Raw genomic sequence first — 10,817 nt, 5'->3', positions numbered from 1 at the left:
TAGGAGACAAAACTTCCTAAGTATCACAGCGGTCCTGGCCCCTGGTTCATGCCTCGCATTTGCCTACTCACCACACTGTCTGGGGACTGGAGCTGGCTTGGCAACGCTGGGCTGCTATTATAGCCAGAGGTGCCACCAGATGAGAGGCTTCCGTCGGAGCTGGTGCACCGAGAGCCAGAGGTGGCCAAGGTGTGCAGTTTTTCTTCCTCCTGGGAAGGACAGATCACCGCCAACCAGCTTCAGATGCCTCCTCACTACCCACACTCCCATCGCCTCCTGCCTTAGCCTCATACCCTCGTGCCTCCCCCATCCCAATCCCAACTACAGTCCCAAGCTGCCTCCTCCCAGACTCTCGCCTGGGGACCAGAGCTGGTCTGATGAGGATGACATGTAAACAGAGTGAAGCAGCTCTGAACAGGCACCAGGACCTGACGCCTTCCTCCAGATGCTACGTTCCAAGACTCAGAGGCAGCATGGTGATGTGACCCAGTCTGAGGTCTGCCCCAGGCCCAAGCCCACCCTGAAATCAGAGGCTTGCCCCGCTCCCCACCCGCAGCAGCTGGGAGATGATCTGCTGGCGAATTCTCAGCTTTTCCTGTTCAGTCCGCTCCCGCAGTCGGTCCCGGGCCCGGGCAATCTCCACTTTGGCCTCCTCACGGGCCCGCTGGTATTCTTGTAGCATCAGCTCTATGTCAGAGGGTGGGTGGGAAGACCTTGATGCTGACCCTGGGCTCCTGGGGAAAACCAGAAGGGTGCAGAGATGCCTTCTAACGTGGTCAGTGGGCGATGGCCCAGGCCCGCTCAACACTGCCTTCTTGAAAGATCCATCCTCTCTTTGCCCACAGGGTCTTCAAGTTTGGTTTTATAAACATCCTGAGGCTCAGGCCTGCAGCCTCACACAGCACATCATGGCCCCTCTATCCACTCCACCCCCTCCACAGGTCCCCCCCACCCTCCATTTTCCCTTTGCCTCTGTCTCCACAGCTGCCTACCACTGTCCACAGGCACGTAGGACCCACTCCTGGTCACTCCTGGCATAGAAAGCTGTGGCCTCCGGTGTCCAGGACACTACAGTCCAGGCTCCACTCCCCACATGCTCTCACCCCACATCGAGCTGGCTCCCCGCAGGGCACTGGGTCCACCTACCGGGTGGTCTCCACAACGTCCTTTCTCAGCTGCTGCAGGTATTCTCGGCGCCGGCTGGGGAGGTCAAAGTCCCGAGCAAAGCTCAGTTGCTTCTCGGGGCTGAGGCTTCGTGTTCGGCGGGAGTTCTGAAGTCCCTGAGCCTGCTCCCTCTGGAGGGTCTCTGCTGTGTGTTTTGGCCTGAGACAGAACGTGACTGAGTCACTGACGCTGACCCTGAAGCCCCTTCTCTGACTTAAGATCTGTCTCTGACCCCTGGAAGATCCCAGAGCTGAGCCAGGGAGAGGGGAACAGCCAGCTGTTAGCCTTCTCTGGCCTCCCACCCAGGGCCAGGTCCTTACCGGGCGTATAGCTCCTCCTCCTCGGCAGAGAGCGCCTCCCCCGTGCCGCTCTTCAGCACCTGCAGCAGGGCATCTGCCTCCCCGAAACCATGGTGCAGTTTTGCTTCTGTGAGTTCTGTACTGAGGGAGAGGTTCTGGGCCCCAACTTTCAGGGGGATCTGCTCCCTCTGGGGCCACTCTGGTGCCCGGCTCTGGTCCTCAGGGGCTTGTGGGCGCCTCTGGGGCTGCTCTCCAGAGCCACAATCACCTCTGGTCCTCAGGGAATCCACGGTACCCGGCCCTCCAGGAGAGCCATTCTGAGGCCCACACCAGTCACTAAATTTGTTATGCATGGGAAGGTCCCTCAGACCATGATGTTGGGGCTCAGGGGTAGTGTACATCTGGGAACCGGGGGGCAGCAGCCCCCCAGGCTGGCAGGCCACAGGCGGGCCCAAGATGCAACCCTGGAGCCCTGGGGTATCAGTCAACTCAGAGAAAGGGCAGGGGCTGTGGCGCTGGAAGCCCCGCAACGAAGAGGAAACATCCAGAGCGGGCCGCAGCTCCACTGGAGAGGCTGAGCCCTCACCCCTTTTCTCTGTCCTGCTCTGCCACACACCTGGCCCCCTTCTGCTCAGCGAGCCACACTCTACTGAGGCCACGTCCTCAGGCAGAAGGCTGTCAGTCAGCCTCTGGCTCCTGCTCCTCAGGGCAGGGGGCGACAGCCTGCTCTGCACCCCGGCGGTGGTCCTGGGCAGGCACTGCTGCGGGGGCTGCTGCACAAAACGGACTTGGAGCTTTGTGCTCTGCTCTGGGCTGCCTTGGGAGCTCACCCCAAAGGGTCTGCGGTCGCCCCCTTCTAAGGAACTTCTACCTTCTCCACATGGAGCCCCTGCTCTCTGAGAGCCACCTGCCTCATCAGTGGTTTGAGAAAAATTACCCACTGGAGGCTGGGGGGCAGGAAGGGGAAGACTTGGGCTGGACATGAGTTTCTGGCGGCCGTCAAGGGAAAGAGCTGAGGGAGATGAGAGAGACAAGGCGCCTGGCGGGACCCCCGACCCTGGGGTGCTGGCACTAAGCGTGAGGATCGGGGAGGAGGCCCTGTCCACCAGCAAGGCACCGGTAGGCCCCTGCTCCTTCTGCACGCTGAGCTCCCCGACAGACTCCACAGTGTGGGGGCAGGGCCCTGGGGAGGAAAATGTGCTGAGGCAGGGTCTGCCAACAGCCAGGCAGGAGGGCTCCTCTGGCTGGGAGCTGGGAGGCAGGAGGGCATCCAAAGCCTGGGGGCTCAGAGAAGGCAGGTTCTGCCCAAAGGGGCCTTTCTGAAAGTCGAAGTGGAATGAGGGTACAGGGGTGCTCTGGGGCCTGCAAAGAGTGTCTTCTCCCTGAAGATCTAGGGGCCCTGCTGTTTTCCACACTGTCTCCTCTGCCTCTCTCTTCTGAAGTGTCCCGGGGACATGTCCCTTTCCTTGAGACATACTAGCGAGATCCGAGCCCAGCCCTTCAAGGATCACATTGACCTTCTGAGGGTTGGCCTCTGGGGCCTGGAAGTGGAGGGATGGTGAGGCCAGGTCAGTCTGGATGCCCTCATCCACGGTGGTCTGAGTAGAGCCATCCGTCATCTGGGTCTGGGGCACCTCACGAGGGGTGTCCCTCTTGGCATTGCACTCCTTTTCGGCCACACTTGGCTGGGAGAGACTCCCCAGTAGCTCCGAGGTGCTGTGGAGGAGCTGTGAGAGGTGGAGTGACAGGCTGTGCATGCTGGCCCAGGAGGCCAGATCCGACCGGGCAGAGGAGTCAGAAGAGCTCCAGTGGGACTTGCAGCCCAGGGTCTGCGTGCCTCGCTCCAAGGTGTCCATCCTGGACTGAGCTACAGGACCACCCACCTCGGATGGATATAGCAGCATAATCTCATCCACTGGACCTGCAGCACGTCCCTCAGCCCAGGGGGGCTCCCTCCTTGGAGAACCCGCTTCATCAGGGGTGCCCCGGAACTGGGCTCTCTCATCAGGACCCTTCGAGGGGGCTGCTCCTTCAGAGCTGATCAGGATGTCGGGGTTCCTCAGGGCAGGCAAGGAACCCCATACCTCCCAGGCCTCACGTGAACCTCGGGCATTTCCAACGCTGCTGCATTTGTTCAACATGCTCTGGGCGCTGGCCAAGGTGCTGAGGTGGGAGCGGAGCAAGGAGCTCTGGTCCTCTAGGCAGCTGTCCATGCTGCTCTGGGCCACGTTTGGAGGTGTTAGACCCTGCGATGTGGGGCAGTGGGAGACGCTGACTGCACCACCAAATACATGCTGCCTCCAGCCAGTGCACACAGGCCCCTTGGGATGCCAGGGAAGGATGCAGGGGTTGATGTCACTGGGGCCCAAGAGCAGGGCTCCTCCACCCACATCCATGGAGCGCCACTCCTCTGGTCTGGCCTGGCCACCCAGTCTCTCTGACTTTCCTGACTGGGCCTGTGCCAGAGCACCAGATGGATGGACGGACGTGAGATTAGGGATTGGCATTCTCGAGAAAGTTGAAGTCGCTGAATAAGGTGGGGGTGCGAGTAGTAGGGGCCTGAGATCAGTAGCAATACTGTCCAAGTCAGAGAAGGCTTCCTGATCACAACCCTCAGCATTCGGAGACGTTCTCACTGCAGATTTTCCTGAGAAAGTGCCCCTGGGGTGTGAGGCCCACAGTTGGTTGGGCTCCGCGATATCCTCCTCTGTTGGGGAAGGAGGCTCCACGCTCAAGTTCAGCTCCTGAAGAGACCGGGAAGAGCTGACCACAGAGAACTGTGGTCTGGAGTATTTGCGACCGGAGAAGACTGAAATTATAGGAAGTGAACCCCGGTGGTGGGGCGCCGGCTGCTCCCCACCAGAAGAGGGCTGCCCAGGGCCCTGGGCTGCCGGCCAGCATGCTCTGCGTTGCCCTAAGGAGACAGCGGCTGAGTCACCGAAGCTGGGCGAGATCGTCTTGGATGCAGGGGACCTGGCCACTCTCCTGCCCTGTCTGTCTGCACCTCTAATCTGACAGCTGTCCGAACTGCCTTCATCAGCATGTGGGGGCCTCCTGACCCCCACAGGGTCTCCACGGCCACCTGCAGCCTGGTCTCTCTGCTGCTCCTCCTCCTCCCATGGACTGTCAACCTGGGATCTGGAGATATACTTTAACTCTGTTATGAGTTTGGCTTGGGGTTGCAAGACACCATGATCCCTGGACCCTGGGGGAAGTTGCGGCTCTTCTGGAAGGCATCTGATGTCATTTCCCAAACATCCCTGTTGTAGTCCCTCCGGCAGCTCACTCTCAACACACCCTTCACTTAAATTCAGGGTGTGTGGTCCCCCCGCTGCTGCTGGCTTGGGTTGAGAGCCCTGTGCACCCTGGCCCCCCACAGAGCTGTCCTGCAACCTCCCGGGTGTCTCAGAGCACCCGCCCTCGGGGGAAGGGAGAGCCTCAAGCTCGGCTCTGACTTTCTTCTCGGCAGCCTTCTTCTCAGAATCCCCTACTGACCTGGAGCTCCCATCAGTAAGCAAGGGGCTGAGGGGGCTCGTCCTCATGTCAGGGGCAGCAGGGGAGCTGCAGCCCCCAGTCAGAGGTAGGACCGCAGCGGCGGAGGCCTCTGGGGTGCTGCCGTCTGCTGGCCCCAGCTCTATGTTAATGCCTTTGGGCTCAAGGCCATGCGCCAACAGCACGCCAGGTTCCCCGCCACGGCCCTCTCCTCTCTCCATTCCCCAGGCCCTGGAGGGGACCCTGGAAGGGTGGTGAGGGTGTAGAGGAGCCATGGAAGCCCCCCTGCCCAGGTCACCATCTCTGTAACACAGTGAGGTGGAGGGAGGGGAGGAACGGGCACCCCAAACAACAGGTTGAGGGCTACACGGCTGCCAGCAAGGACCAGATCTGCTCTCTTCCTGGCTCTGGGATAGGCCAAGGGTCTTGCTGCCACCAGGGCTCCATGAGGAGACACCAACACCTGAGTCTTCCCGCGGGCATCTGCTCGGGGCCTCCTCTCTGACTCCCCCGGGGCTCTGATCTGGCAACAGAGCTGGCCTGGGACCTTCCACGCCAGCCCTGCAGGCTTCTGCCAGCCCAGAGCCAACACTCCCTTCCCGCTTCATACACGGCTGTGAGGGAGCTTCTGGTCCAACCCCCCTCAGGGCTCCGGGCAGGACAGCACCCCATTTGGGGCTCGCCCTCCCTTCTTCTGAGCTGGCAGAAGCCTCGAGGCATTGGCCCTGGTCTTGGTTAGGCTCCGAGAGGCTGGCTGAGTTCTGAACATCTGCGATCACAAGGCGACTTTCAAAACAGGCTGCTCTTTCTCCCTGTGCAGTGGCTTGGACGGTACCTGAGCCTCCTCCCCACGTGCAGTCCGGAGTCCCAGGTTCTTGGTGGGCTGGGCTGCTCTCCTGATGGCCAGGGAGCGTGCCCTCGGCCGCAGCCAATGCCTCTCGCCCCTGTGCAATCCGTCCAGCCTCCTCCAAAGGGGCCTGAGAAAGTGAGGCAGCCACCACTTCCCCTGTCATCACCCTCCTGTCCTCCTCCCTGGAGGCTGCTGAAGAAGGAAGACTCTCTGAGCCCAGAGCACCAGCAGAGGGAGCCGCTCCGGATGCTTCGTTTTTCTCGGTGATTTCAGAAGAGCTTGTGTGACACACAGATTGTTCACCTGCTCCCAGGAAACACTCCTGTTTTCTGGTACAATGGCTTCCACCTGGAGCGGACTCAGTGTGGGCAGAAGTCCGTGAGGGACACTGTGGCCCCATGCCAGTGTCAGTGCTGGGCAGAGAGTGGAAGCTGTCTGCAGACGGGGGTATGGCCTGAAGGACAGTTGTCCTCTTGTCAACTGATCGGTGTCCTGGTTCAACGGAGAGAGATGCTGTGTGATTCCATGCTTCAGCCTCATTTGTGGTCCTGTCAGCCACTGACTGGCCCATTTGTGGACACTGCAGCCTGCCAGGGGCCCTTGAAGAACATTCAGGTTCTAACAAAGTCTTGCTGGAAGGCAGGACTGTGCCCCCAGCCACCACGTCGTAAAGCTGCTTCCTCTGAGTCTTTGCCAGTCCCGTCTCCTCCAACACAGCCAGGCTTGTGGGTGGCTGAGCAGAGGGCTCTGGCTGAGGGACCCCTGGTGGGGACACAGGCGCTGAGAAAGCCCCACCAGGAGGACTGAGGTCCTCGGCCTCCTGCCTTACCTCTCTGCCTTGGCTGTCTCCTTCTTCTAAGGGGCTGCCAACCTTCCTCTCAAGCAGGCTAGAGGCCCCATTCAGGGCACCAGCTCTGTCTGGTCCTCTTGGTTCAGCTGCCTCGGCTCTGGAAGGAGAACCTACCCTGCTACCCAGGCCCATCGAGCTGCTTCTAAGGTCGCCTCCTTGGTCTTGGGGACCAGTGCTTGCTGACCTCTTGCCCTCGGCGCCCAGGGGAACGCTCCCTGGTACACTGGATTGACCACGAGGTCCCGTGGCCATGGGTGTCACAGATCCGGGCCAAGCAGCGTGCACCACAGAGGAGTCCCATCTGTCATCTCCCTGCAGGCTGTGGTGTCCGGACGCTCCACTATGGTCCTGCTGCCCCGCTCCAGTTACCAAGGGACTGGTGGGCATTTTCAGCACCGTAGGATCCAACACATAGTCAACAGAAGAGATGCCTAGAGTATCAGGTGCATAAAGATAGCTTCTTGGCAGCCTTGTTGAATTCAAGAGCAAGGTATGACTCAGGTCTTGGCGAGGAGCCGTGCAGGAGTCTGGCTGGCTTGGTAACAGGCCGGTCCTGTGGCTGAACAATGTGTGCACACAATGGTGGCACAGGCCAGGGAGTCTCTGAGTCGACGAGACTGTGTTTTTCTCCTCTAGGCTTCTTCTTTGAGCAGCCGTTTCTTCCATTCTGCCTTGAACTGCTGGCTCCTCCTGCTGAGAACGATGGATGCACTTGGCAGGATGGCTTTCTTGAACACCCTCCAAAGTCTCCAGCTCCTCCAGACTTCCCAAGCTGCGGGGCTGACGTCTGAGGTGCACTGCATTCCCGAGCTCGCCCTCCTCAGAAGTCCCCTTGGGCCTGGGCTGCAATGGCAGAGCTCTGGCTGAAGCTTTAGTCCTCGGGTGAGCAGAGGCATTGGTGCATTCTCTGCAAACTGTGCACACCCCTAAATAACCACCAGAGTCCTTGGAGGGTGTGTCTAGCACAGCTGGGTAGGTATGCCCTCTCACAAATCTGCTGCCAGGTCTCTGGGGATCAGTGCTACCGTTCACCTCCACTTCCCCAGCTTCACCATCCCTACAGATAACATCGTCTGTCCATTTGGGAGAAGTCGGCTGATCCTTGAAGGGCGGGTGGTTTCCAAAGCTGCCTGTCCTCAGCACGCTGTCAGCTGTCTCCTGGTCCTGTCGGTACTGGAAGATGAACTCCTTGCTGACTCCCGGTGGATGGGAAGCGTGCAACTGCTTACCCTGTTTGGATTCAATTTCTGAGATGCCATTCTCCAGCTGCATCACACTCCTAATTAGCCTAGCCATCTCGTTGGCACTATTAACTCTTTCATCCCATGTCTTTCCAGGAGGTTCTTCTTTGGGATTTGCTTTAAGTGCTTTTCCAGGGACTTTGCATTCGCTGAGGTTTCTTTCCTGAGAGGATGTAACTGACTGGAATTGTTCATATGTGGACTCAGTCTGTGAAAGCTTAAACTCTTCTGAGCCGTCTTTGGAATGGGGTGCTCTTCCAAGAAGCCCAGTTCCATTCCTCCCTTCCTCCTTATGGGCTGGACTCTCACCCAGGGCCATTGTCTCTGGGCTGCTTACCTGATGACGTACTGATCTAGGCTTCAAAGGAAGAGCAGCATCCTGTGGCTCATCCTTGTCAGGGGCTAAATAGAGGGTTTTACAGGTGAAATCAGACCTAACCCTGGAAGGAAAGTGTCTTTTCATGTCAAAGGCCTGAGCCTGTGTGAGGACTGCGTTCTGCCCCTGCTCTTCTTCCTCACCCGTCTCAGATTCACACGCAAGAAGAGGCTTCCCTGACCCAGAACTGTTTGAGGAGACACTGCAGTAGGACTGTATAGGAGTCTTTGCTCCCTGCTTGAGCGTTGGAAGACTGTGTTTATTTAAAATTCCAACTTGATTTTCAAATTCACATACTTTTATGCTGGTAGATGGGAAAAAATGTCCGTTCTGAGTGACCAAAAAATAAACCGAATTATGGCTTCTTTCTTTAACCTTTCCAAGGCATTTCCCTTTTTCTCTGCAAACTTCCTTGGCATTCAAATCAACTGGCCTCTCTGCTGCGACCTGCTGAGATGATGCAATCTTGGAATTCTGGTTTTGTAATTGTACTGGCAACTTATCCTCCACGTACACATTTTGGAGGACCTGGTGCTCATGTCCAAAGCCCCAGGCTTCCCTGAGGGGTGGGGAGGGCACCCTTGCTTCTCTGCAAGCTGGAATTTCCAAGGCAGTTTCTGTCAGGGCATCTCGGCTTTTGGTCACATAGAATGTTTCCAAAGGAGGTGGCTGCAGGGAAGATGGAAGTGGATTCCAGGGAGCAGAGTGAAGGTATAGCTCTGGACCAGAAGGAAAGGAGCAGGAAGGCTTGCTGTGTCTTCTGCCCGCTTCCATGGAGCTCTCCTGGGAGTCTGTCTGCTCTTCCTGCGGCGGGCGGTGGCTGTTCGGCCCTAATCGCCTCACCGGGCCTGCTCTCTTCTTCCTCAAAGGAGCCCAGCCTCGCGGCCAATGGGGGTCTTTGGTGGCTATGGTGACAATATGGTGACAAGGGTTCTTCAGGATGAAACATTCATTAGAGGACGTCATGAGTCCAGGTTTCTCGCTGCTCTGAGAGGACTCCTCTAAGCTGCTCTTTTTGACTCCCCGTGCTGCCGTCATGGGATATGCCATCTTGTTCTCTGCTGCAGAGACCTGTGCATTTGTAGGTCCAGAAGTCAACGATTCTACATCTGCTGAGTAAGTTCCACTATGACTCACCTCTTTCTCACTAGTTGTAAAGAAATCTGAAGTACCTTCTACCTTGACATTCAGACTGTCCTGTTCTTTCTCTGCTCTTAAACGCCTAATTTTGGACAGATGGGTTGGAACATTGTTGAAATCTGGGCTGCTGGATGCCCCAGGACCAACTGGCAATACAGCATCTCCTCCCCTGCCGGAAGCTTGAACCGGAGGACCAGAGTCTTCCTTAAGGGAGGGGAAAACTGGCCTGGGGGCTCCCGTGGCCTCCAAAACAGGATGAGACAGTTCAAGGAGGTATTTTTTCTGAAGGGCAGCCCAGTCTCTCTCACAGGCACTGCCAACATAAGTAAATGAGCTGGCAGAGGCAGCCAACAAGCTGGACACACTAGAGTTAGATGCTTCAGAGACGCCTTGCTGGGCCGTGTCAGGGACCCCACTGGGTTGAAAGGTACCCTCAGCTCCTGGCTGAAGAAGGCTGCAAGGGTCCCAGAGGGACACAGACCCAGAAACGGGATCTGTATACACACTGCTAATGCTGCAAGGCAGCTCAGTGCTGGCCGGGGGCAGTGTGGTGCTGAAAGGCAGGATGGTTTCTGCACCTGGTGACTCGAGTTCTTCTATATTGAGCCAGTATCCAGGCCTTTCCCAACCACAGCGCTGAACCTTCTGGATGTTGGGACTTGGACATAAAGAATGTGGGGGGCTGCTGGGATTGATCTTGGAGTCACAGGAGAACCAAGAATCCATGGACACCAGAGGGCTCCCTCTGGAGGGCTGCACGTCTTGGAGAGTGGTGGCTGGTTCTGTGGGGCTTCCCTCCATCGCCACCTCAGGCTGTTCACAGGGCGGCTGCGGCTGGGGTTCCAGGTAGAATGAACTGCTCACTGGCAAGATGGCATCTAGCCTGGGGGCTCTTCTGTGACTGATGGGACCAAGCCTGCACACTGCCTCCTGGCCCCCTGCAGGCAGAATGGGGCTCTGCAGGCGCCAGAAAGTCTCCGTGGGCATCTCATCAGTTGAAGCAAAGGACGGCTTTCGTTGCCAATGGTCTCCCGGTTCATCTTCAGCATCAATCAGGCTATCGAGGGAAACACTCCTGTGAGCCAAGGTGAATGGTCGACTGCCTGAGGATGTGGTGAAGCCCCTCCCAGAGGCTTGCGCTCTGGCCTGGCCGTGGCCACAGCCGCTGGTGAGGTAACTGTGTCCTGGGTTGTCCCGTGGGTTTCCGGGCCCCTTCTCAGCCAGTGAGTCCTCAGATATTTGGCTGTCGTCACTTTCGGAGTTGTCTGGCTCTGGGAGGTCCCGCTCCTTCCCCTGGGGCTCCTCCAGCTCCACTGGCGCCGGCAGGGCTTTGGCACAGACACAGGAGAGAGAACCTACTGAGTAACCGCTATCTGCGTCAGATACATCACCACCTTTTCCTCTT

At 58.1% G+C, this 10,817-nt stretch overlaps 1 protein-coding gene across 4 annotated transcripts in view; it reads right to left on the bottom strand.

Moving 5' to 3' along the window:
* STARD9 (StAR related lipid transfer domain containing 9) overlaps positions 1 to 10,817 on the bottom strand; it is a 117,608-nt gene that overhangs the window by 20,021 nt on the left and 86,770 nt on the right. For all 4 annotated transcript variants that reach the window (XM_020906740.2, XM_020906741.2, XM_020906744.2 and 1 more), the window contains 4 exons: positions 1,485 to 10,740; positions 1,147 to 1,323; positions 551 to 734; positions 72 to 209 (listed from right to left, as the gene is read on the bottom strand). In XM_020906740.2, the coding sequence (XP_020762399.2) occupies positions 72 to 209; positions 551 to 734; positions 1,147 to 1,323; positions 1,485 to 10,740 (9,755 nt within the window). The remainder of the gene's footprint in view (positions 1 to 71; positions 210 to 550; positions 735 to 1,146; positions 1,324 to 1,484; positions 10,741 to 10,817) is intronic.

This window comes from Odocoileus virginianus, chromosome 6 (genome assembly GCF_023699985.2).
Source record: "Odocoileus virginianus isolate 20LAN1187 ecotype Illinois chromosome 6, Ovbor_1.2, whole genome shotgun sequence".
NCBI classification, from domain to species: domain Eukaryota; kingdom Metazoa; phylum Chordata; class Mammalia; order Artiodactyla; family Cervidae; genus Odocoileus; species Odocoileus virginianus.
This window is presented reverse-complemented; position numbering and strand designations above follow the sequence as displayed.